Below are 27,096 nucleotides of genomic sequence, written 5' to 3' on the forward strand. Positions count from 1 at the left end.
AATTATGTTTTTGTAGTTTTTTTTATTTATTTTTATATAAAATACAAGAGAAACATTTCCTTCTTTTGGCATTCATGCGGTGATTTTCAACATGACCAAACTTGCTAAGACTATTTGTTCCACTGGAAATAGCTATAATCTCATTGAAGTAAACATCAGTCTAAAACTGAGGTTCAAATTTCAGACTTGGAGCCTAAAGGATAAATTAACTTGTCAGAAATGTTCCAGCTGGCCCTGCGTAAATGTTGCTGTATGAAATCAAGTTTAACTATAGGGTGCTCCATACATGCGCATGTATTCTAAACCAACCCTTTTTTTTTTTGCTCAACACACTGCTTTATTCATATTTATTTATAATATTTTATTGTTTTAAATTCTGTGTTTTGGCATTTTAAGCCTTTATTGATAAAACAATAAAATGGAACAGAGAGGGGAAAATTAAAACATTGTAAAGTAATTATATTTTTGGCTCAACTTGCAGAGCAGACACTCATTATGTATTATTTACAAATAATACATAATTATTTACACTCTACATTTGACATTTTTTTCATACTAATCTCTGTATTATTTCAATTCACAAAACAGTTGAAAAACGACACCACAATGTAAAAGGACACGAAGAACCTCAATGACCTCAATGTACTAACCTTAATCATATCTACTTTACAATGTAGTGTGTATTTCCTTGGGTCACACTCCTGAGTAGGATTTCAGTAATCCTAGACAGACAGATTGCACTAAAAACACAACCTCGTGCAAAAAGGTGACGTAAAGATGAAAGATGTTCAGTTCAAACATGACCATGACCTCCTTCAGGCTAGCTCTGGACTCCCACAGTCATTCATTATGAGCTGCAATGTTTACTAAGGGACCATTTGTAGATCTTATCTTGCATTTGTATTAGCTAGAAGTTGTTTTTTTTCTGGAGCCTGCCGGTATTTTGACGGAACATTCACAGGCATCATTCAGTGCAATGTGTTTAAAAGTTTCCTTGAAAAGCAGTGGAATGCATTGAGGCCCCCATTCCACATAAATCCATAGGGTAAAGAATCTTAACAAAACACTGGAATGGAGCTGCTCCTTCCACCACACATTATTATGTGACTTAAATCCTGTGTGGTCTAAATTATTTAAAATAATTGAATGTGCAGTCACACAGAGGCTCACACACTTGAATGAAAATTAATGAAATACAGACTGAACAAAAGAATGTCCTGATTGAACAGAGTCATGTGTTCATCGTCGAGTCATCTGCGCTTGAACACAAGCGGGATGATATCTGAGCCGAGGTCTTCTGCTTCTGAGGAGTGACTAAGACAACCTTTGATCCAGTTGTTTGTCCGTTCATAAATAACTAGGCCTGAAATGAGCTTCGCCCAAGGGTCTTTCTGCATGGAGTTTGCATGTTCTCCCCGTGTGTGTGTGAGTTCTCTCCCAGTTCTCTGGCTTCCTCCCACGGTCCAAAAACATGCAATATGGGGATTAGGTCAATTGGACACTCTAAATTGACCATAGGTGCGAGTGTGAGAGTGAATGTGGCCCTGTGATGGACTGGCGGGGATTTGCACAGCACCACCCGTGACCCTCATGTGAAGGATAAAGTGGTAGAAGATGGACACAGTTCACAAGGTGACAGTACAAAAACACACCAGTCATCACAATACACCTTGGTTGCACGTAAAACAGTAACAATTGATAAAGTGACACTGCATCAACTGTTATTTTGACCTTTTTTTTATGACAAAAATCAAACCAGCAGGCACTGGGGGAAAACATGACTTCCTTCTGATTGCCAAGTGTCTCTTTAGATCTTATTGTGTGGGCTTGATAAATGTTCCAAAAGTCATCTGCAGTTTATGAAAGAAAGATGTGCGACTTCTGATCATTTTAAGATGCAGCTCAACTTAAAACACATTTTATAATCCTGTTTTGAATTTATTTAGTTACTAATACTACTAATAAAAATGTGTTGAAATTGATTTTAATAGCCTTAGAATGGTTAGAGAGTTGTTGGTTTGCACTGGAGAGAAGAGGAATGAAGGTTAGCAGGAGCAAGACAGAATACCTGTGTGTGAATCACGGTGAGGCAGGTGGTACGATGAAGGAGGAGAGGAGTTTAAATACCTGGGGTCAACCATCCAAAGTAATGGACAGTGCACAATAGAGGTGAAGGAGAGAGTACAAGCAGAGTGGAGTGGGTGGAGACGAGTGTCAGGGGTGATGTGTGACAGAAGGATAGCAGCAAAAGTGAAAGGTCACTGTCATTACCTTGGGTTTCCTTAGGCAACATTGTTGTTCTTTGAGTTTTCTTTGGTTTTCTGTTTTCCTTAAGAGTTTCCTGTATGGTTTTGTAGCTTTTTCTAATGTGTGCTACTTGTTTAGTTTCCCTCTGTTGGACTGCTCTTTCTCTGCCAACTTTCTCTGATTTGTTGCTAACCCCTGGTTATTGTCTCTGTGTCGACAGAGTGTATATATATATATATATATATATATATATATATATATATATATATGTGTGTGTGTGTATATATATAGACAGTTGCATGATTTGCAACTAGACTGACTGACTAAATTATTGTAAATTGATTATAAATGGAACAAACCAGCTGCTAAGCAAGTCAAATATAAACTGTTTTTAATAAGGTGCTGCTGTGATGTGTAACCAAAGCCTCTTCCACCCTGTAGGCCATTAAATAAAACAACAACAAAAAAACTATATATAGTTAATATAAATAGATACAACAATACCAATACAAAGTAATGTAGTCGTAAACAGCTGCACATCTTTGTGCCCTTGGTTAACAGCGCTGTAAACACATCTGTCATGTCAACAGGCCTGAACAGATTCACTGCACATAAACCTTATTCATCACTGTACTGCACACATACACCTGTCAGTCCAAAAGGTTTTATTACCACTAATGGGCTGAGGATTGAAGACAGGGTGAGCCATAGCTGTGGATTTAAGTACCAAATTGTTCAGATCCGCCCATTTCCTATTCCGGAGAGATTCATGTCTAATCATAGTTGCTGACTCATCACAAAACCCAGACTGAGAAAGGGATCATTCCTCTTCAGCCAGTGCCTTGGTGTGAGCAGAAATCAACTTAATGGGTATCATGCACCATGCGAGCGTGACTCACACACACACAGGTGTGAACGGGGAAGGTAAGAGTGTTGCAGAGTGGCAATTAGTGAGAGAGCAAGAGTGACACAGGCACATAAGCATGTGTGAGTAGAAATGAAGTCACACAACATGTGCAGATTTAGAAACCTTTGCACAACAGGGGCTTTTATTTTACTTGGCTACATCATCTGTTATCTATGTACACTCACTGGCCACTTTATTGGTTTGGACTGCCAAATGACCGCATGGGGCCTCCAGTGTGACACACACACCCGGGTCTGATCAGCCTGCGATGGTCCAGCCTCAGATGAGGGTGTATTGCGATAAAAGGGCGAAACACCCAATGAAAATGAGGGGCACAACTGATGATGTGTGGTATTGTCAGCGCTATGTGGTCATCAACCGCCCCACCTGTTAATGTAAATATATAATCAATCACATGGCAGCAAATTAATGCATTCAGGCATTTTTCAGAAACTGATCATCTGCTAGGATTTCCAGCAGATCATCTTCCACGACATGGTCCGAAAAGGAGAGAAATATCCAGTGAACATCAGTTCTCTGATGGCAACAATGTCTCGTTAATGCCAGAGGAGAATGACAATAGGAGGAAAATGATAATCAAAAAAAACAAAACAGGAAGAACACCATCTCTGAATGCACAACATGTCGAACCTTGAAGCTAGAGACGGGCTTACATGGCCACTTTATTACATAATATCTTATGAAGAGAGCAGCGAGTGTAAATCATTTACAAACTTGAATATATTCATTTATTTATTTAGAACCACAGGTGAAAATACATGGGTCTTTACATTCACAAAGTTAGCTCAGCCATTAACATTTCCCCTGTCTCTGAAAAAAAACAAACATATCTACACCAAATACAACTTCAAATGTGTGCAAGTGTGTTCACATTCCCCCTATAGCTCAATGATCAGCTTTCCCTCGTCGTCACTGCTGCTGCTGTCCTCTGTGTAGTCCTGGCAGCTTTGGACAGGCCGCACTCCACTGGTCAGACTCTCAGCTGGATGGTACGCATGGAGCTGACTAGCCATGAAAAAAGACTGGTATTTGCTGGCAGTGTCATGTCTCCCAGAGTTACTGCTGTGTGTTGTGTACTCATCTGGTGCTTGATCTTCAGTGTGTTGCTCAGGTTCTGGGTATGCACAGGGCTTTGATGGGGCCCCACTTTTATTACTCAGCATATTGGTGTTTGATGCTTGGGTGTTTCCCGTCCATCCAACAGAGGATCTGCTGACTTGAAGAGAATCAGTAACTTGGCAGTGCTGTGTGGTGGATGGTGTTTTCTTATCTACTGAGAGACTTGGGCTTTTGTGACTGTCCAATGTTTTATTTGCACTATGGCTTGCTGCTGTGCCGTTGTTACCTGCAGTATCTCGTAGCTGAATGGATTGGTCCTGCATTTGGTCCTCATGTAGAAGATCTGTTTGCAGAAGGCTTGACTCCACTAGTGAAGAAGAATTGTTTGTTTCTTTTGCTTGGGCGTGTGTTTTGATAAAGTGGCTTGAGTTAGGGTCAATTGTGTTTTGTGTTCTTTGGATATGGATTCTATTTTCCCAGTGTTGTGAGAAATAAATATTCATTTCCAGTGGGGGCTGTTGAGACTTGAAGTGGCTCGTCTGACTGCCACTGGGAGGTACATTAAGGTTATTTGACGTGCTTGGAGCTTGCTGTGGGCTCAGTGGATAATACTCAGACATTCCTGAGTGTGTCTGGGAAAGATGCTGCTCGGATAGCCAGGGATCTTTAAAGGAATCCACCTTGACCTCTGTGTCTTCTCCCTGTTAATTAAAATAATACAAGGAGCAATATTAAATTCACGCATCACAGTAATACAGACTTTGACCTCTACCTTCTTATCGGCTTCCTTCCATAGTTCACAAGTCTCTAGTGAGTAATGAATTAAAACATATACACAATAAACACAAATAAATAACACAAATAAATAACAACAACAACAAACAATAACCTTGCATTTAAAAAGGGATGCAAATGAATGAAAGCTGGTTTTACAACAACATGTGTATGTCATGCTCAAGCGTGTCTTGAATAAATCAATTTAGAGTCAATTTAGAGTGTTTTTTTGGACATGTGGGAGGAAAACGGAGAGAGAAAATTCACGTGCACACACAGGGAGAACATGAAAATTCCTCACAGAGAAAGGCCAAGACCACAAACCAGCAACCTACTTGCAGTGTTAACTATGTGTTCCACTGTGTGACCCCACTCCAGTTTGAAGAGAGCCAGAGTCGTGCTATTGTCAAGTGTAATGGTAGGTCATACTAAATACTTGAAACTTAAACCTGCAGAGGCTGTTTTTTTTCCACAAGAATTTGTTATTTTAAAATTGCATACATGTTTCCTGTACTTTCTGCATGACTTATAGGTAATATGATAGAGAGATAACTACATTGTATGGTCATTATAGTACTACCTACCCTAAAGTCATGGCCTCGTTTTTCCTCTGATAGAGTTTGGATGACTTTACTTTTAAACTCTCAAACTAATATACATATATATACTGTATATGATTATGTATGCACAATAGCACTTAAACCTGGATGGAAAACAGTTACTTCAGTGGTTATCATACCTTCCCAAACACGCCTCTCAACTCTATGGATACCATGAACATGTTTTAGTAAAGGTTACCTCATAGGAAGGAAGGAGCTTGAGCATGAAAGCCACCTATTAGCATAGCATACTGACAGGTTCTGTGCGAATGAGTCCATCTTATAATTATTCCCTAATGGATTAGCAGCAGCTGTAACAACCATGGACTTATACACACTCAAAAACAAACAGTGTTTGCTAATGGTGATCTAATGTTTTAGCCAGAGACTCCATTCAGCCCTGGTCTTAATCTTTTTTTTCTATCCATTGTATCATTTCATTTCATCCTATTTAGACCAGTGTTTCTCAATCCTGGTCCTCCGCATCAGCAAGCACTGCAGAAGCCTGATAACGACCCATTTATTTGAATCAGGTGTGTTGGAGTAGGGAAACATCTAACCCATGCAGGGCAGTGAGTCCTCTGAATCAGGACTGAGACGACCTCATATATGCTTGTTCAAAAAAAGTATGGAAGTTATAATAGAAGGCAGCGATAATGCTGTGTTTTTGTGATTGCTAACTTTGGGAGTGGTCTTGTCTTTGCTTTATGAGTACTAAGGAGAAGAAAGCTTCTTATTTACTAATGGTAATGGTTACTGCTGCCTCACAGGTTTGTGTGTGAATATTATTTCCACCTCATAGTTTTAGTACGTTCATTGACAACACATCTGCATTTAAACTTCAAAGCTGATCACAATCTGTCCTCCATGTCCTCTTGGTTGTATACACCAGTACTTTCATGTGGTTTAACTCTCAGCAATAGGCTGTAAAATGTCTGTCTTTTCATTTGTAACCAAACCCACAGAGAACACAGGGAGCTAAACACACTTCATAGCACTGGTGCAGGTTTCATGTGATACCACTATATCTGCACTAAAATCAAAACATTTACTATCTGCTGATACCAATATCCGTGCGAACAACTAACTTGTAACTCATGTTGTACAGATGTATTTATATTTTATAAAACTAAGCTAGAACTGTGCATCAAATGTTCTACTGCTTCTTTATATTTATTATTTATTTATTTTATTAACTGCATTACATTTTTTTTTTTTCTGTCATCTTAAAATATGTCCACACAGCTGACAGCTGACTTGATTACTGCAATGTGGCTGACATGTGCAGGCCTGGTGCACACATATCTCTCTTCACAGCTGTGCTCAGTGAAGTATCTACATGATATTCAAGGTTTATGGATCATATAGAATTTTACAGTGGGTTATGTCATGAATTGAGCAGAATGAGACACATGTCTATGAGCATTTAAACCAAAGTATATTACAACTTGAAAAAAAACAAACAAAAGACAATTACTGTCTAGGTAACCAGGACATTTCGTGAATCGTCAATTGTGAGGACCGTGAATCTTATGTTTTTCTGTCACTCAAAAGGGAAACTTTACATCAGTTCATGTCTTCTAATCCTCCATGTTTCACACTCCGAGGCCACATACAATAAACACTAAGAAAAATGTCAGTCTTACCTCTGGCTTTGTCACGTCAGATAAAAGTGTGTTTTTGCAGTTCAACTCCATGTTGTTCTTCTGACCTGGCACCTGGTCTGTCTTCATTCCTCCATTCTTATCCTCTAACATCGCTCCTTCACTTCTCTGCCCATCTATTCTTTGATGATTTCTCTCTCCAGCTTCTTGGCTTGGCTTTGGCCTCCAGTTTGCACCGTCTGACTGCCCAGGGCCCCACGTCTGTAACTCTTTCTGGGCTCTACATTCTGACAGGGAGTCTCCCTCAGTAAGTCCTAGGGAAAGGCAAACAAATGGAAAGCAGTCAATTTGTTTGAAAACTAAGGCTGGAGAGAGCCCCCAGGTGTTCATTCAGTCCCCAAGATGACCTTTTAACTCTGTTATTCTCTTAGCTCTGTGAAATTAGAAAGTGGGTAACCTGCTGTTTGGTGATGTAATTGGTGACAGTTAAAAAGAATTGGGTTAAGTTCACATGTCATCATAATAATAATAAGGACAGACAATCATAGTAACACATAAATGACTTCAATCAATTAATTAATGAATCAATCAAGTAATTAAATAATAAAGGAACATATATGTCAAATGTAGGGCCTGTGCTTATTTCACTTTATTTGCTTCAATGCTTTTTGGTTACATTCTTAAAAAACACGCTATCTCCTTCCACTGTTATGCTGAAGTCAGATTTATGAACCCTTAAAGCAGAAGGATGCCTTAAGCATTACATGTTAAGCCTACAGTCACAAGTTTTAAGGTGGACAGTGATTTAAAACTGGATCCTCATATTTGTGCAGCAGTGAAGTCCCGCTTTTTCCATTTAAGACAGTTAGCAAAGGTAAAACGTATCCTTTCAATGCAGCACTTTGAGACAGTAATCCATGCCTTTATTACGTCTCGCCTGGATTACTGCAATGCACTTTATTTTGGAGTCAGCCAGTCTTCCCTCTCATGTCTCCAGCTTGTTTAAAATGCTGCTGTGCGTCTTTTAGCTGGAGCACGTAAGAAAGGACACATAACACCCATTTTGGCCCCACTCCACTGGCTGCCATGCATTTTAAAATGATTTTATTTGTTTTTAAATCCTTAAACCCTTACACTCCTACCTTGGCTCCGAGGTCACGTTTTTTTTTGCTGCGCCTAGAATGTGGAACAATCTCCATTTGCATGTTACACAGGCCCCTTCACTGTCTATTTATGAAACATATCTTAAAACCCACTTTTCCCCATGGCTTTTGAGATGTTGATTTTACCTTATTATTATTGTTTTTATTGTACGATTATTGCTTTTACCTGTGTAGTTTTTATATTTTTTTCGAGGTATTTTATTGTTTGATTTTAGGTCTTATGTTTCTATATTTTATGTATCCCTGGTGTACAGCACTTTGTTTCAGCTGTTGTTGTTTTTCAAGTGCTTTATAAATAAAGTTGGATTGGATTGGATGTCAGAGGTCTGTTCATTAAATTTTCCCATGAAGATAAGACTTTGATTGAATTTTTTTTTGTCCACAAAGATTACCTTGCTGATTCTGTAGGACTCTGGTTGAGATTGGGCGGTTTTCCACAAATCTGTAATCATTTACTGCCATCTTGTGGTCGAATGTATTTCAAACTAGAAGTTGTTCTGAAACAAACTGAAACTGAACACAGTAAATGAAAGCTCACTGCAGTGTGCAGGAGTTACTACATGAGGCAGATGTCTGTCTTGTTATCTCTAAACTGGAAACTAAGCTTTGGCTATGATGGTACTTCTTCAAGGCTCCACATTACCAGAAACTGTACACCGTGAACGTGAGGTTGAGAAGTGCAGTTCTTATTTTCCAGAAGTCAAATGAGTTACTGAATCAAGAACATTTCACTGATCTACACTTAAAACCTGTGGCTGCCTTGGCTGTACTATATGCATTTTAGAGGATCATATCTGCGCTATCCTAAAACTAAAAGAAAATACAGTCCAAAAACATATGGAAGTGATCATCACAACTGCTGGATGATTCACATGTTTCATGTATACCTGCAGCAGGACTCTGTATACTTGTGAGCACAGATGGAGTGTCTTTGGGTCTTTCCACCTCAATGTTCAAGGACACTGAGGTAAACTGCTCCTCTTGTTGTTCTGAGTGGACTGAGCTGATCACTTCCTGTGAATCAGGGAGGGTTGTTTGTGATAAAAGGACAGAGTTGACCAGAGATTGTTTTGGTTCATGTTTGGATGGATTCTGACTTAATGAAGTTTCTGGAGGACTACTGCAGCAGATGGATGCTGGTGAGTTGAACTGTCTCGTGACTTTGCTGATGGATAAAAGACAAACTGACGCATCAGCACATGCAACATCAGCGGCCTTATTGAAACCAATCTGCAGAGAAGGGAGGGCGTCTCCCTTAGATTCCGGTATGCGAACATTACATGAGGCTCCTTGAATTTCAAGTTTTTGTTGGCTTTCTTTGCTTTGTGGTTCACTTCCCATGATATTCTGATTTACTGAGCTCAGAGAAAGACAGGTCATGTTCAGCTTGTGTTGGCTAGAGAGTGATTGCACGACCAATCCTCCGTGACTGACTCTCCTTTCCAGGAATAGTTGCTCGTCAGCACAGTGGTTCAGAGAAAGGCCATGTTCCTCCTGTGAAGGTTGATCCCTTCCTGGCTGTACAGCGTTGTGAAGAATCGAAGCAGCAGTTGACACAACATCCCCTGAAGAGCTCAGAGTCTCGGTTAAATTACTACATTTGTGTGACTGTAACATCAAGCCGAGAGTTTCAGGAGGTTTAGATGCAGCTGATACTGTAGCCTGATTGGAATTGTTGTGCTCAGTCATTTGGATGTTTAGCTGTGCCCTCCCAAACAGGCCAGGCCTCTCCGTATTAAGTGTGGGTAATGATTCACTTTGGTCCGATTCCTTTTGATGTCCATCGACAGCTAGATGCTCCCTTATCTCACTGCTACTTCCCACGGTACCACAGCTTTGAGTTTTATTCTGGGTCCCTTCTGCAGCTTCTATGGCAGGTCTCTGTGAGAGGCTGCTTTCTGCTTGTCGCTCAATCTGCGGTGCAATGAGAGCTAGTTGCTCATCGGATATGATCTGTAGGCAGATCTGGAGGTCTGCTGTGTGAACATGAAACACGTTATGAGCCGTTGGCTGCACTTGGTCAAATGGTACCACATGACATGGTACGTTTGGGGTATTTTGCCTGGCGTGTCCTCTGTTTTCAGGATTTAACTGATCTGGCACTGGCAAGAGTTGTGAGTGTTGAAGAGGAGGACTAGAGTTAAGTTGAAATTGTGAGAAGGCTGCACCTGCAGCAGCACATGTCTGATTTTTAGCTGTGGTTGTGGTGCATATAGCAGGGAAGTTCCCAACCACAGATGCAACAGGTGTGGGTAACTGCGCAGATGCGGATTTCGATGGCTGTAACAAAGTGCTGCACTCCTCTGTTTGAAAGTCCTGTGGGCAGGCTGCGTTTGTTCGATTTCCTGCAAATTGTCTGTGCACCACAGTTGGACTGGATGTTCTAATGTCAACGAATTGTGACGTTTCCACTTGACAAAGCGTTGTGGCTGTGCAAGGCAAGAGAGGCTGAGCTTGTGTGGAACAGAAAGCATTGGCCTTTTTTAAATCACAAGTTTGCATTAGTGGTGAAGTGACAGAATCACAAGATGTCTTTTCAGGAGTTGTGACCGAGGGGCAGGTTTGCTCAGTTGGAGCTGACAGAGAAGAGTTGAAAGTACAGCAATCAGCTCCTGACTGTTTGTCCACAACATGCGGTGAAGTATTTGAATCCGGCTGAGCAGCAGAAGGTAACTTGAGCTGGTACTTGGGTAAGAAACTAGTGTTGGCAGTGGAGAGGATGGAAGTGGGTGTCAGGGTGCTAAGAGGTAGTGCATTTGCATTCATTGTGTATGAAGAGAAGAGAGCTGCTTTGAGCTGAGTGCGTTCTTGATTTTTTTGGAGGCTGCTATACCTGAAGTTTGTTTCCTGCTCAGGTGCACTGCCAATGACAGCTCGAGGGAGATGAGTCGGTGTGTTTGAGTCAGTCTTCATCTCAAGCTGACTGGCTATTTTGTCATCAGTTCTCTGCTTTTTCCTATCAGAGGGAACATGGGCTTCACATAGGTGAGAGGTGGCATCAGCACAGTTTTCGTCATTAATCAATGCCCCTGTCTTTATGCTGCATGTACTGTCTGTTGTATGGCTAACCAGTGATCCAACAGAAGATAATGGCAGAACTGACAATGACAGATTTCTGTGGATAGGAGTCTTGAGAGAGCTGCATGAAGAGTAATGTGGGTTAGTTCTTACGTTTAAATCCACAGAAGAGACTACTGACTGCTTGGCAGGAGGACAGCCTTGATGACAAACTGTTGGCCTGCTGCTTGTGATGTTTATCATTGAGCCTGTTGTTACTGTCTCCTTAGAAGCTGCTGATGACCTTTTTTGTGATCCTTCATGCTCTAGGTTTGTACATTTCCTGCCTTTTAAAGCATTGTTATCCACACCTTTCTCTGTATCGTACAGCTTCTTAAATATCCCGCCCCCGTACATGTACCACTTGTCGTAAGCAAACTTCTGTGCTTTCTTCCTCCGGAACTTTCTGTTGCTTGGCTCTCCACAAATGTCACTGCCATCCCCATCACAGCTTAGGCTGCTGGTGCTTGCCTCCTCCACAGATGAATTCATGAAGAGACCGTCTGTTGCGTGGTTGCAGTCTACGGCTGTCTGTCTGACCAGGGGGCGGTGGGTGGATGACTGTTGGTTCACAGGCTTCGTCGCAAAACCTACAGGATTGATTTGGCCAGAGCTTCCCCTGCGAACAAGATTTAGATAATCTCTTTGAAAAGAGGATGCTGTGCTGCTCCTCTCAGGCTGCAGGAGGGTAACGTTGAAGGGGAGAGAGTTGCTGCGGGTTAACGTGGCATGCTCCATGGTGGTTGAGTGCTGAGTGGGCACGGAACTGTAAAACCCAGGCATCCTGTTTCTTTGCAACCCCACGTTCTGAGTCTTACTGTTCCTCATGTCAAAGTGAAAGGAGTCCTTGTACGTGTATGGCATAGGGAGGTCAATGCTACCTTGCTTTGAAAGTATCGTTTTCCGTGGCCTTACGTTCTCCAGTTGTTTATCCTCCACCACAGCTGTATTCTCAGAGATCAACTTAGATATGCGCTCCTCCAGTGTCTTCTGTTCCTGTTCCCTTGCTGTGTCTTTGGGCTCCTGTGCACCTTGGCCTGGCTCTGAAGATCTGTGAGTGTCTGTGGTTTCTTCAAGATGCTCTTTGTTGGATTCAGTGAGAGAATCCATACTGTGGTCAGGAAGAACACTGCCTGGGCTTGAGTAGTGGTCGCTGCTTTCACTGAAGCCAGAGTCAGTGCTCTCATGACTCTGTGATTTTCCTCTGGACACAGAACTCTCCCACTGCTTGGAGAACAGAGTGGCCTTCTGTCTCTGAAGGGGAAGATGTCGACAAACATTCAAGGGTTGTTCATTGTCCATCATCGGTTTCTCCTCTTTTCTTGCCATTGCATTTTCTTTTGAAGCTGTCTTATGATTTACAGGGGTCAAGTCATATCCTTGTGTCTTTACAGAGTAGACCTTGGTAGCACTGTCTGCACACATAATCTCAGCAGGAGCAGATAGCGCGGCATCCTTCTTCATGCTGCCCGACTCCTCGATGTGCTCATCCAGAGATAAACTGGACATTTGAGTCTCTCTGGAGCTGGACATGCTGTCCAGGCTTCCCAGACTGCTCTGCTCTGACTCAGACGAGAGCCGGGCATGAGCCTGAGTCCGCTTATGTTTGTAAAGGTTGCTTTGAGTCTTAAAAGAAACTCGACAGGTGGTGCAGGGGTAGGGCCGCTCCCCTGTGTGGCAGCGAAGATGCTTCTCTAACACACTGGGCTTCATACAGTCCCGTCCACAGTGAGGACACACATGCTTTCCTGCCGATTTGGGTTTGGCTGTAGGAGGAGCAGCTGTGAGATTCAGTCCTGGTGGAGACTGTAGCCCCCCGGCAATATGGAGTGTCAGTGGCAGGGCCAGATGGAGTGTAGCCGGCTCCTGTGCAGCTGCAGGAAGCTGTGGATAAGGCTGTGTTGGTAGAGTAGGCACTGTGTGGATGTAAACAGCCGTCAGTGGTGCCTGGATGTCCATCCTCCTCTCTGTCTGTGCTGCAACAGAACCGATGTGCACTGGAGCACATCCCAGCTTGCCAGTCTCCATGGTAACACTGCTGCTGTCGTGATGTACCAGGGCCAGGTCTCTAATTACCTGTAAGATAGGAGTTTTCATTAGACCCCAGTTTTGTTTTAGATCAAAACTGTTAGATCTGTCTGAGATTCTAGGCCTCAATTTAAAAGGAGTAAATTAAGAATCCATGGAGAGTATTTTGTTCTCTGCACAACAGAGAAAGAGAGAGAAATTAGTCTAACCATACATTTAATGTAGACAGATAGATGCCAAATAAAGCAACTAATCCAATTTATATTTTGGCTTGTATTTTTCCATGATGTCTCCCACTCAGAAGCACCAAAACAAAAACACTTCTAGAACTGATTGATGTTGTGATGAGTAATAATACCCATGATTAACAACCCCCAAGAAACACGATGACATTAAAATCTCTACTGTTTAGTTTCAACAGCAGGTGGTGTCGGGAATACAATTCTGAGGGCATACTGTGTGTGCAGAGAGTGGCTATAGATGAGACAAAAACATGGAAATAAATGTGTAGAGAAGCAGGGAATGATGGGGGGAAAGAGACTTAAGGCAGCAGGGGGGAGAGGTAGAGAGATCAGATGCTCATATCAAAGGCTTTATCTTTCTAAATAAAATGTGTCTCACATTAGCTTTGGCTTCTGTCACCAATTTGCACCAATTAGATGGCATCACCCCCGATTTCCACTGTGGCAGCTTTGTCTCATGACAGATTTGCATGTGTGTGCCAAATCAAATATTAAGCCACCTTCACGAAAAGATAAAGGCAAGCAAATTTTATTTCCTGTTGCTGCAATGTCGCCTCTACATGTATGATGATTTTGCATAATTCACCCACAGAATTACAGATGGCATGGTGTATAGCTGCTCTTTGTGAGCTGTGCAGCAGGAGCACGCCCACGCTAGACACTTTTTGAGGTGCTGTTGTAACCAGGAAACTTTGCCTCTCCTCATATACAAGTGAGTTCTCCGTAAAAACGAGAAGTACTGTGACTGCGCTTTAATTTATACATTATTTACTCTGACATTTAGATTTACTGTTACTGTAATGTGCTTTCACTTCCTTACTTCCATATAAAGAGGTCAGAGCTGCAACTCCAGCACGAACAGCTGTAGTGTTTTGGGTTTTTTTGACTATTAAGAGAGGTCAAACTGAACTAAAGCACAGTGTCTGGTTGTTATGAGGACATGAAAAGCATCACAATGAATGTGTGTAAGATCTTTCAGATTTCTTTCAAGACCATGATAAATTAATAAATGTCCAGTTTTATCTCTAGCACTTGCTCTGACTTTATAAAGTGGACAGTTGTGTTCCTATCAAACAGTGTATGAATAACAAAACATACTGTAAGTCAAGGACAACAGTTTAGAAAAGCAGAAACTTTCCTGTAAAAAAAAACCAAACAATATTTACTTACCGTCTCGTTTTTCACTTGAATCTGTAACAATTATCCACTTCAGAGAGTCTAGGTCTATGGACAACCCCATCCTCACAGCCACTCTTCACAGCCGTGCAAGTCTTCTACATTGTGATATTCTCACGCGGCTCTTTGATATGAACTGTCACAACGAAGCGGAAAAAATGCAAATGAGAGAAAAGATGCACTATGAAAGTGGTGAGGCAGAGAGGAGAGGGAGGGAGGGAAGGAAGGCGAAGGGCTGGCAGTGGGGTGGGGGTGGTTAGGGGTGTCAAAGACTTCCGGAGGACAAGTTTCTAAAAAAAAAAAAAAATTAGATTTCACGAGGTAAAGCAGTAGTGGAAGTGCACAAGGCCTCAAATGACTGGAGGTACACACACACACACACAAGAGTGTTGTGCAGAAGTGGTTCCATGGCAGAGGAAGTGCAGTTGCAGAGGCAGGCGTACCTTCACCAGTCACGTTGGCTGATTAACTGACTTTGTACCATCAATAGTTTGAGCCAGTACCTGACTTCTGGCTCTCTTAAATACTCCCCCCACCTACCTACTTCCTCCTACACACTGTATTTCATACACCCACACAGACAAGGCCACAGCAAAGCTCATGTTGATGTGGCTGCTTGGCTGCATGTGTGGCACTCTCACTCTCTCAGGCAGAGAACAAATGGATAAGCTGTGAGAGGCTGAAATGAATTTCCCACCTCCAACCACAGACCCCATCACACAATATATCATTCTGATCATTCTTTGCATCAGTACTCACTGCACATGCTTATGCTAACACACTTTTTACTATGCTTTTTATAAAATCACATTATCTCCTTTGTGTTCACAATTAGTACTGCAGTTACTGTCGGTTTTAATTATAGACTATGCGTAAAGAAATGGATGTAGTCCATTTTGCCCAGTGAGGCCAATCAGGAAGTGAGAATAAACTGAATCTCTACAAGGGGGCGACGCTGGTAGTCTTTGAATGAAAATCAATGGGAAAATGAGCCTACGCTTACATGCAAGTTAAAAGTCCGCTTTTAGTCGGACTAAGACAGTAATTGGGTTTTCTTAATGTCATGTAAACATGTTGATCTGACTAAAATTGAGCTAGTCTTTGTCGGACTCATCTGGAAAATGTGATTTATAGTCTGGTTACTCCTGCATGTATACACCGAGACTGAGACTTGGAGTTCTACAAATGCACCAAAGTTTCCTCCCCCAGTCTTTGACCCGGAAGTAGAAGGAGATAACGTATAACCTGCAGCACTGTACTGAGAAGAAACTTTAGAACCACAGCACCATCCATCTCACTGTTTGTTTTTCTGTGACATAAAGGTCAACAGGAAACTGATATAATACACACTAGCTTATAGAGAGATAGAGCACAGAGTCAGATGTACATGGCCAATAAATCGATTTTCTCCTTAAGTTTAAATGACATCTGCAGGCACAGAGAAAAACATATATGAGATGCATATCAGATGTCGGCAAAACTTTCAATATAGTGCATCCCACTCCTGTACTTACTATGTATCTAATTTTGTGTGACATCATTGATCAGCTGTGTCTTGTGCACCCGAAATTTGCCACTGCACTCAACAAATTGCCTGGACTATATACAGTATGAAGCCCTGCAACCAAGGTCTTGCAAATATTTCACAATACAGGTTTTGTTGGAAAATATGCAAGGATTAAGGAAACCAAAAAAGCTACAATGCTTTTACTGGTACATAATGTTTCGTGTTTGTTACATATTCTATTAACAGACATTGAAAATGCATCTTCTGTATTTTCCTGGGAACTGCACACAGCTCAAGAACAAAATACTGTAGGCGAAAGCTCAAGAAGATCAGAACAGGTCACCCACAGCTCACTGGCAGACGCACAGTCTCACGTGCTGAAAGTATTTAAATTACGCCATGGATTCACAGGATTAGTGTGTAGGGATCAGTTTGCATGACTTTATGCACACAATCATATTGGTCTAACATGGCAGACGCCTTTGAAAAAGGTCCACTGCATTGTAATATATACAGTTCTTCCTAAGCTAATAAAGACTAAGTCTCAACAGTATGTCATTTAATGTTCAGCTGATGGTAAATCAACGAAAACATCATAATTACACTGGTCAACAAATTGACGGGACTCTGAAATCACATGTGCAAAATTGATGAATTAAATATCCCAGCTGAAAATATTCACTGATATAAATTGTATGATTCTTTCACAGCAAAATAGTTTAACATCAAGCAGTGAAAGCGATGGATTCAAAATCACACATTAAATGATAAACTGTGATTATTTAAGCGTTCCCTTGTTTTTTTTGAGCAGTGTGTTTATTGAGCTGTTGATAGAGCCTACCCTAAATTCTACACAGTGGACCTTTAAGTGAACAATAGTGTGATAATTTGGTTTGTTTGTCTCACAAATGAACGACCTCTTTGGTGGCATTAAAGAGAGTTCTACTCTCATTACCACTTCACGTAACCGATGTTTTCACCACTCACTGGTTTTTTGAACAATATGTCATTGTGTGGGATCAGCCCTGAAATTCTCTTATGAAATGTACTGAAGGAAAACAAATACTTTTCATATCATTCCACTGCTACAGACTTTTGCTGGTCTCCAAGGCAACTGCAAGCTGGTCTGCTGAGAGCATGGTTTGTGTTGACATGGTAACGAGGACACCTCCTACCATGCATGTTTTCTCCTGCCTTTAGATAGCTCACAGTCCTACTGGGTGGAAGAATAGTTCCAGGCATATTCATGTTTGTAAAGAATGAGTCAGATGAAATGTTTATAAATTAAGTGTGTGTGTGTGTGTGTAGTCCATAACGTAATAATGTACTGTTGTTTAGAGGTTTACCCATGTGAGGATAGCTGAACTTAATTAAACACATGGGCAAATACACTATTAACGGTGACTATTACAGGAGTTAATATGATGCTAAACAAACAAATGAAAGTCACCTACTTTGAAGTTACCCACCTTTTCATGGGCAAGCTAATTCGACTCATGGATCTGGATTGAAAGTATCCATATATATTTAAAATATTTACCTTACCTCGCTTGTCCTTCACTGTGATTTTGTGCAATCAATGAAGAAAGGACAGATATACCACTTGAATAGGCTAAGCTCCAGTCCTCTATCTTTATGGTATTACATCTAATTTCTTTTTTGGCCACATTTCAGGAAGTGACAGATAGCGAAGAAGGAGACTGCATGTGTGGGTGTTGAATTGCTGGAGGTCTATATCCATTTACATGTTCTCATGCATGATTTCTTTTTAGAAGTTGAAGAATAGCAGTCTCACACTGCACTTTTTGCCTTCAACAGCATCAGCTACAACCTACCTCCTAACATTTACCTCTCAGTGTAAATTAGTAAACAATAAATGTCTTTGTTTTACCCTCGAACAGAGCAAACAAAGATGTGAACCTGTGCAGGAGTTTATGGCTTTTCTTCACCAGTGTCTTGAAGCTGCTGTACTTGTGCACCCTCTGCAGGCAGATGCCGCATGTTGAGCCTATGCAGTATAGGAGTGAAATCATTAATGAAATATAAAAATGCCTTAACACCATACTCAGGATAAAAGGCTATCTTTTTCACCTGAGTCAAAATTGCAGTAATTTACACCTTATATAGGGGTGGACACTGCTGTTTAATTTCATTAGTGTGATGGACTAAAATTTCTTTTCCCTACAAATAGTTTTACCTGATATCAAGGTATGGGTCAGTGTTTCAGGAAAACATTGTTTCTGCTCATATAGCTATGTTGTCTTGTGCTAATCATAATAATAATAGTACAATAAGGCACTTAACAAAATAACAAAAGAAAACAGTGAAAAGTAAGATTAGATTAAATAAATACTGTAATAATCTTGTTAGTAACACTTTTTTTTACATTCATTTGTAACATTTATTTTGCTCTTAGTTTTGTTTGCATGTTCTTATGTGCTGTTAACATTTCTGAATAAACCTTATTTTTATTTATTTGAAGTTAAATTAGTACACTGTAAAAGTACAGGATATATACGTTTGGGGTGAAGTGACAGTGTATAAACAGGAAGTAACTAACTAGTGCCAGGGATTTTTAACTTAAAAATGTTCATATCAAGTAAAAATATTACATTTTAAACACAGTTTGATTGCAGGAGACTGATAACGTATTTATACATTATTGCATTTCGTTTTTGAAGGCACATTAGGGTTTTGTTTTCCCTTGCTTTACATTTGTGTAAATATTTAGCTAACAGCATAATGAGGTGTAATAAATAAATAAATGTTCATGTTTTTTGTAGTTTGTAAAGCCAAATAAAACATTCTTTAAGCCAAGTACAAAGTAATCGTCGATAAATACATGTGACAAGTGTGTTCACAAGACCAAAGAAGATTCACCAGTGTCTCTAGGTGTCCGTTAAGCCAGTAGTATCGATGTCCCAACAAACGTTTATTAAAATAAAAATCTGTTTACACCATGGATGTATTATAAGAACTGGATATAGCACCGCCCCTTTGGCTTGGGTTTACGCGAGACAACTTCCTCCCTCGAAGGTTTGTGACGTAGTTACGTAGAGCGTAACGCACGTTTTGGTTTTGTCCGTTATCGCCATTGGAACTTTGCAGAGGGGTAGATATCTGTGTGTATTTATTGAATATAGAAAGTATAATGTTCCCGCCATTGCATTCAATTGTCATATAGCGTTGTTTGTTGACTCCGTCAGTCCAGGGCCTCGCCTGCGCTCACATTACGGCTGTGTTCCCTCTGTCTGAGCTGTAGCAACGAAGCTAACGGCATTAGCAACCATGCTAATGAAGTTCCATTCATTGACTGTAGCTGGACACAACAATGTAGTCTTAGCTGACGGGAGTGTGTTGAAGTAGCGTTGCTGCATTAGTTGGTTACTGCTACAATAATGCAAATGGAACAACAGGATGTTTGTTTAGTTAATAAGATAAGTTGTTGTCTTTTGTTGCAGCTAAGTTGTCAGCGTCGACACTGTGCCTCTGGTCACATTGCCACAACATGTATCGTCCCAAACCGACTCTGAAGGACCGACAGCACCTGTACAGGCTCATCATCAGCCAACTGCTCTACGATGGTTACACCAACATCGCCAACACTCTCATCAACGAGGTCAAGCCACCGACCGTAGTGTCTCCTTCTGAGCAGCTGATGCAGCTGGCAAAGATAGGCGAGTACTTGTTTGGTCGGTAAAATGTCAGAAATTGTTGATCAGTGTTTACCAAACCTCTACCGCTTTATCTTTATCCTGTGCCAGTCTCAGCTGACATATGGTGATAGGCGGGGTACACCTTGGACAGTGCCAGTCCATCACAGGGCCACATAGAGACTAACAACCATCCACTCTCACGGTCAACTTGGTGTCCAATTTACTTAATCGCCATATTGTATGTTGCACTGTGGGTATAAATCTGCGAGCCCGCAGAAAACCCATGCACACACTGAGAGGCCCTTGTTCTGACCAGGTTAATGACCACGATTAATTTAGTAATTGATTGGGCAGCCTGTGGCCAAGTGGAAAGGGAACTTGGCTTGTGACCGGAAGGTCACCAGTTCAAGTCCCCACCAGGTTGAAAGGGCTGGGGTACCCCTGAGCAAGGTACCAACCACTGCTCCTAATTCTAGGATGGGTCAAAATGCAGAGAATAATTCCCTAAGGGGATTAATAAAGTATATAAAATTAATAATTGAATAATCGGTACAGTCCTATACTGCACTTTACATAGGCTTCATTATCCCCACACACTACACACTTTCAGTGTTTACAGTAAAATATGCATTTTTGTGAATTGTCAAAATAACATGTTGGGTTATTCATTTCATCAAAGAAGTAGTAATCCAAGTGTTTGTAGCACATTTAATTGACCCTAAGTGTATACATTTTCCTATCTCTTTCAGGGATGGAGAATGATGACAGTGCAGTTCAGTATGCCATTGGGCGTTCAGATACAGTGGCACCTGGAGTGGGTATCGATTTGGAATTTGATGCTGACGTCCAGACAATGTCCCCAGAGGCATCAGAGTATGAGACCTGCTATGTTACGTCTCATAAGGGTCCGTGTCGCGTTGCCACCTACAGTCGCGATGGCCAGCTCATCGCCACTGGCTCTGCTGATGCCTCCATAAAAATCCTAGACACTGAACGCATGCTGGCCAAGAGTGCCATGCCCATTGAGGTGAGGCATTGAGAATCTTGGTGAACGGACTGGATATTATGATTATTCTGGCTCATGTTTTCTTTCCTTTTGTTTCTCTGTATGTCAGGTGATGATGAATGAGACCGCTCAGCAAAACATGGAGAATCACCCCGTGATTCGGACACTCTATGACCACGTTGACGAAGTCACTTGTCTTGCCTTCCATCCGACTGAACAGATCCTAGCTTCTGGCTCAAGAGATTACACCCTCAAACTGTTTGATTACTCAAAGCCATCAGCAAAAAGAGCATTTAAATATATACAGGTCACAATATAATTTTTTTTTTTTGTTTCATGTTTATCCCAGTATAAATATTTCATTAAAAAGATGTAAGGTCAGGATGATGCATTGTATTGACAGTGGCTTTACAAATGTAGAACTCTATCATGACAACATTTCAATTTTGCCTGAGTCAATCACCACATCTTTATTCAGTCTAACCTTGTTTTTATCTGTGTCTCCACAGGAAGCAGAAATGCTGCGTTCAATCTCCTTCCACCCATCAGGCGACTTTCTGCTGGTTGGAACACAGCATCCCACTCTCCGCCTCTACGATGTCAACACCTTCCAGTGCTTTGTGTCCTGCAACCCACTGGACCAGCACACAGACACCATTAGTGGCGTCAGCTACAACCACTCAGCCAACAGCTATGTCACCTGCAGCAAGGATGGCAGCATCAAGTTGTGGGATGGCGTTTCCAACCGCTGTGTGACCACCTTCGACAAGGCACACGACGGCGCTGAGGTCTGTTCTGCCATCTTCTCCAAGAACTCCAAATACATCCTGTCCAGTGGCAAAGACTCAGTGGTGAAGCTGTGGGAGATCTCTACAGGCCGGACGCTGGTCAAGTACACAGGTAAAGAAAATTTGTTATATCTCACATGCTATTTTGGGCACAGTGCTCAAATTGACATGTGTCACATGATTCAGTTAACACTGTTCATGACTATCGTGATGAGTGATAATAGACATATTCGATTTATATAACATATTTTAAGGTTCTTAGACATTTTACAGGTCATAATCACAACATTACACATTATAAAATGTTAAATGTATAAAGTACAGCATTATTTACTCATGATTTTAAAAGTCATGATGTTATGGTACTGCAATTGCACATTCAAATTGTGCAAACTGACATTATTGAGTTTCTCGTGGACTTGGGAAAAGAAAAACTAAACTCCCACCAACATTTTTGGTTCCAGAAACATGGACATATCTCAAAAGGTGACAATTTGCTAAATACACTGCATGCCCCAAAAAAAGCCTTTATCTTTGATTACAGCACTCATTTGCTGTGGCATTGTTTCAATAAGCTCCTGCAATGTCACAAAATGTATTTCTGTCCAGTGTTGCATTAATTTTTCACCAATATCTTGTATTGTTAATGGGAGAGTCGGACCACTGCGCAAAGCCATCTCCAGCACATCCCAAAGATTCTCAATGGGGTTAAGGTCTGCACTCTGCGGTGGCCAATCAATGTGTGAAGATTATGTCCCATGCTCCCTTAACCACTCTTTCACAATTTGATCCCAATGAATCCTGGCATTTTAATCTTGCAATGTGCCCATGCCATCAGGGAAGAACAAAAATCCATTGATGGAATAATCTGGTCATTCAGTATATTCAGGTAGTCATCTGACCTCATTCTTTGGGCACATAATCTTGCTGAACCTAGACCCGACCAACTGCCAAGACTACCAACAATAAACGGCTGCTGTAAAACGGTGGCAACTTTTTTTTGGCCAGGCAGTGTATGTTGGGAGACCTGTTGCTGCTAACTACTGTGTCATCATCTGTGGAGTAATAATGATGAATAAAATTCTGGGAATTTGTCCGCACCAAACTGTAATCAGCATGACACGTGCAGCAAACTCAAGCAGAGTCATGCAACAGAAAAGTCCCACTGACAAAAACAAGCCACAGATGGCAAGAGATTTGAGATAAATATTTACATGGCTCCAGTGTAGGTGGTGAATGGAGATGACTTCACAACACTTTAGACCCAAGATACTCTAGAACGCAGCTTCTACTAAAATGATCCACATAGCCAATATATTATATAATTAATAAGCTTCTGAGCTTATTGCAAGATTATTTTTGTCATTCTTTTAAATTTAAACCAATGCACCAAGCAAATTGCAAAGGCACACACTTTTGAAGTTGTCCGAAAAGGTTCTGGATGTGAGAACACAGAAGTTGCTCCAGACCTTTTCCTGTCAGCCTTTATGTCAAAGTACTGGATAATGTTTGAGGGAGTCTATGTGAGAATACAGCAGGAAAAGCACCTGACAATTCACAGCGAGCGCGTCCCACCTCTCGTGTGCTCAAGGCAGGAATCATCCTTTGCCTGAAAGCGTGTCCAATTTGTTTCATCCCCAAAACCTGCATGTCTTTGGACTGAGGGAGAAAACTGGAGAACCTGGACAAAACCCACGCACACGCGAGGAGAACGTGCAAACTCAACGCAGAAAGGCCATTTTTAATAATAAGATGTAAACATCAATATAATTACTTTAGATGTGGAGTATAGATACCAAACTACCATGCTGTAAGTGTCTACCATGTATAAGCTGAATTATAAAAAAAAAAAAGGAAAATGCAGAAGACAGAAAAAAATTTATGTATTGCCGGTACCAGAATGAGGTGTTGGTGTAGGCGTGTTTCCAAACACGTTCCGCTTGCAACAGCAAACGAGGTGTAACAATCTCAAAATGTAAGGGCCAGTTTGTCATGATATTTTGACCACAAAATTCCTCCCAGTATTATTTAGTTTTGCAGACTTTACTAAATTGACATTCAAGTTTGATGCTGGGGATTTTAATTAGTCTGTGAAGACGGTGTTGACTGTGAAAGCAGTGCCCTCTAGCTTCCTAGCAAAGAAGCTGTTGCCACTCACATTATCGTTTCACACCAGCTAGAAGGGAAACATTTACATGTTCATCAACAGCACAGAACAAGTTCAAATTGTTTTGTTTCCATTAGATTGTGCTTAGATAGATAGATAGATAGATAGATAGATAGATAGATAGATAGATAGAAAAATAGATACTTTATTCATCTCACAGAGAAATTCACAGTTCAGCAGCTCCAAGAATATGTTACAAAATAGAAACATAAGAGGCATGCAAGTACAGTCTAATTATAAAATGAAACATGTATATATAAAAAAAATATATATAACAAATATGAAGACGTTGAAAAGAAATGAATTATAAATCAGAAGGTTGCGTCATTACAGTGCAGAGATGAGTGTGTGCATACACATGTGCGTGCGTGTATGTTTCATGTATAATGCAGGTTGAAGAGTTTGATGGCATGGGGATGAAATGATCTCAGTCTTTCTGTGGAGCAGGACATTGACAACAGTTTGTCACTGAAGCTGCTCCTCTGTCTGTGTATGGTGCTGTGTAGTGGATGGTGTGGATTGTCTATGATGGACAGGAGCCTGTTGAGTGTGCATGTAATGTGTGTCACTCAGCTATGGAGGTCAGACTGTCCAGTTCTGTGCCTACAACAGAGCCTGCCTTCCTTATTAGTTTGTCCAGGTGTGAATGCAGAGATGTTTTTGCAGTTTTCACACTTTCATCACATTATCATGAATCCAATCTCACCAATTTCATGCCCAAAACAACACGGATTGAACTAAAAACAAGATATAGATCCGCAAAAATACACATTAAATGTTTTGTTTTATTTTCACAATGTATTGTTACTTTTTTATGTAAGGGCAATACAAAATGAGCAGTGTCTGTGTGATATCCTGTCGGTACTTTTTCTGCCTTGCCGTCATCATGATATGACATAGTTGTGTTATAATGATGGAACAAAATGTCCACGTTTCCTCTAGAACCCGCAGCTATTTTGGTTGTGGTTAGTTAACATGTTTTTTTGTCATACTTGTCTTTTACCAATGTTGTATCAGATGGGCTTGTCTGTTAGGGTTGAATCAATACAAACTGTTTACACTTTAAAAAGTGCAACATAAACCTCAAAATAATCAATAACACGTTCAATATTAGTTGGGAGGGAAAACAATCAAACACAATTTATCCACATTAAATCCATATAAATAAAACCTAACCCACTTACTCGTGTTGACAAACTTAAAACTTACAAAGCAGTTGTTTGGAGAAATTGCTTCTCTTGCTTAAAAATGTACAAGTGACCGCTGATGTCCATCTTAGGCCAGGGTGATATTGCCTTAAATTAAAAAAATTGCCAATTTTCTTTACACCAAATGACACACTGAGGACAGATTGTTATCCAATCTGCCAAACCACTTCGAGAGGTGGTCCGCTCCATCCACAACAAATACGTTAGCTGACATATGATGGGGTCTCCGAGCACAGCCAACGTGAAAGCGGCGACCAAACTGCATAGTCTCCTCTAACATGAGGTTAACGTTGTTGTTGATATGGTGGTACACAAAGTGACCTAGTTAAACGGTTGAATACTATGGTAACAAACCATTTGACTTTAAAGTGGATTCTGTTAGTGATCGATGACAACTATTTCAGTATGGGAGTGATTTTCTTTGGTGAGTGTTTAGAAGACTGTTGGTGGCATTCTGATGAGTCAAGGAGAACACTTGGATTTCTAACAATGGAGTGAGAGTTGTTGGAAAGGTGAACAGGTGCCGTTTCTCAACATGTGTTGTCCGTCTGCTGTTCTAGGAGCAGGCTTGAGCGGTCGCCAGATGCACCGCACACAGGGCGTGTTTAACCACACGGAGGACTACGTGCTACTGCCAGATGAGCGCACCATCAGCCTGTGCTGCTGGGACTCTCGCACGGCCGAGAGGAAAAACCTGTTGTCTCTGGGACACAACAACATTGTGCGCTGCATCGTCCACTCACCCACCAATCCCGGCTTCATGACCTGCAGTGACGACTTCAGGGCCCGTTTCTGGTACCGCCGCACCACCACAGACTGAGACACATCCCACTTCCATGTTTCCAATAAATCACAGACCTTCTCTATCTCATGCCCCAATGTCAACAGAGAACTAAACTGAGTGGTGGTTACCTCAGTTGCTGATGTCATCACTGTCTCCTGATCTGTGGCAGCTTTAATTTGAAATCATGCACTGCGGGAGTTACCTGAATGTACTCTTCAACACAGTTTTATCAGATGCTCTCTGATGGTGCTCGTTAGGCTCACATAGGTTCCTCACATTAAGTAAGTGTTACTTTTGCATCTTTTCCTACAGTTTGTCTGTGGCACCTCTAGCACCGCAACTGCCCTCTGGTCAAGAGATGTCAGTTGTTTTGCTGCACATTACTCTCCATGATTATTAACTTCATGATTTAACTGTGCAGTCTTTCCATAACAGAAATGGCTTTAGGCCTGGTTCACTCTGGATGCGCGTCGCAGTTGTGCTGCGTCTAGCTCACATTGTTCATGTGTTCTTCTCCCCACACCACCAATATGATTATGACTTTATCTCTGACAGAAAACCTCACATGTTTTTTGTTTACTCGTACAAGGTTGTAAAATTGTTTAAAAAAAAAAATAGAATATTTTATGTTTTTAGTGTTTTCAAATTCAGTCTCTACACTAAAACTGCAGTGAGAGGCTTCAGTTTAATGTAATCATGCTGGTGATAATGTCTATATCAGATCTCTCTGTCTGTGTGTCACATCCATCATGCAAACACAACCACAACACTGCTGTGACACTCGCAAAGCATCCAGTGTGAACCAAGCCTTAGGTAGTGATGGCCAGCACAAAGATGATAAATGATTACAGCAGGAAAATCAGTTTCAGTACTAGTATAGTCACTTGACATTTGTTTTAGTACAACTTAAAAAATGAATGAAAACGTACACTCTGAACTCTGTTTGGCCTTTAAATTGCATTGGAAATGTGACTGTTGACTGGTATGTCGTAATTGACCACAGACTTTGGTTAATGTCTCCTTCACTTTTATACTTTGTCAGTTAGATTTTTATTAAACTATTAAAAGAAAGAAGGCTCTTCTCTGAACTTGACGTTGAAGTC

General features: G+C 41.0%; 2 protein-coding genes across 3 annotated transcripts; one reads left to right on the forward strand and one right to left on the reverse strand.

The window, feature by feature from the left end:
* Positions 1 to 3,802: 3,802 nt before the first annotated feature.
* Positions 3,803 to 15,077, reverse strand: znf831 (zinc finger protein 831). The gene is made up of 4 exons (XM_044015649.1): positions 14,872 to 15,077; positions 9,262 to 13,507; positions 7,254 to 7,525; positions 3,803 to 4,935 (listed from the first exon to the last, which is right to left on the reverse strand). Exons 2-4 carry the CDS (start codon positions 13,457 to 13,459, stop codon positions 4,054 to 4,056), a joined length of 5,352 nt encoding a protein of 1,783 aa, XP_043871584.1. The 5' UTR covers positions 13,460 to 13,507; positions 14,872 to 15,077; the 3' UTR covers positions 3,803 to 4,053.
* Positions 15,078 to 19,431: 4,354 nt separating this feature from the next.
* Positions 19,432 to 26,573, forward strand: cstf1 (cleavage stimulation factor, 3' pre-RNA, subunit 1). 2 transcript variants are annotated; one of them, XM_044015648.1, is made up of 6 exons: positions 19,432 to 19,496; positions 19,846 to 20,061; positions 20,790 to 21,067; positions 21,156 to 21,353; positions 21,556 to 21,946; positions 25,770 to 26,573. In XM_044015648.1, the coding sequence occupies exons 2-6, from the start codon at positions 19,893 to 19,895 to the stop codon at positions 26,027 to 26,029; spliced, it is 1,296 nt and encodes a 431-aa protein (XP_043871583.1). In that variant the 5' UTR covers positions 19,432 to 19,496; positions 19,846 to 19,892; the 3' UTR covers positions 26,030 to 26,573. The 2 variants fall into 2 exon arrangements, with proteins under 2 accessions (XP_043871583.1, XP_043871582.1); XM_044015647.1 differs by having other exon boundaries at positions 19,440 to 19,506.
* The last annotated feature ends 523 nt before the right edge of the window (positions 26,574 to 27,096 follow it).

The sequence above is a fragment of the Solea senegalensis genome, unplaced genomic scaffold (assembly GCF_019176455.1).
Source record: "Solea senegalensis isolate Sse05_10M unplaced genomic scaffold, IFAPA_SoseM_1 scf7180000013730, whole genome shotgun sequence".
NCBI lineage: Eukaryota > Metazoa > Chordata > Actinopteri > Pleuronectiformes > Soleidae > Solea > Solea senegalensis.

Excerpts from the sequence above, each read along its gene's own strand:
- znf831 (XM_044015649.1), bottom strand. The coding sequence starts at position 13,459 with ATGGAGACTGGCAAGCTGGGATGTGCTCCAGTGCACATCGGTTCTGTT. Across the intron at positions 7,526-9,261 it reads TATACAGAGTCCTGCTGCAG|GACTTACTGAGGGAGACTCC; the intron begins GTATACATGAAA and ends GCCTTTCCCTAG. Across the intron at positions 4,936-7,253 it reads CTGACGTGACAAAGCCAGAG|GGAGAAGACACAGAGGTCAA; the intron begins GTAAGACTGACA and ends TTTAATTAACAG.
- cstf1 (XM_044015648.1), top strand. The coding sequence starts at position 19,893 with ATGTATCGTCCCAAACCGACTCTGAAGGACCGACAGCACCTGTACAGG. Across the intron at positions 21,068-21,155 it reads AGAGTGCCATGCCCATTGAG|GTGATGATGAATGAGACCGC; the intron begins GTGAGGCATTGA and ends TCTGTATGTCAG. Across the intron at positions 21,947-25,769 it reads GACGCTGGTCAAGTACACAG|GAGCAGGCTTGAGCGGTCGC; the intron begins GTAAAGAAAATT and ends CTGCTGTTCTAG.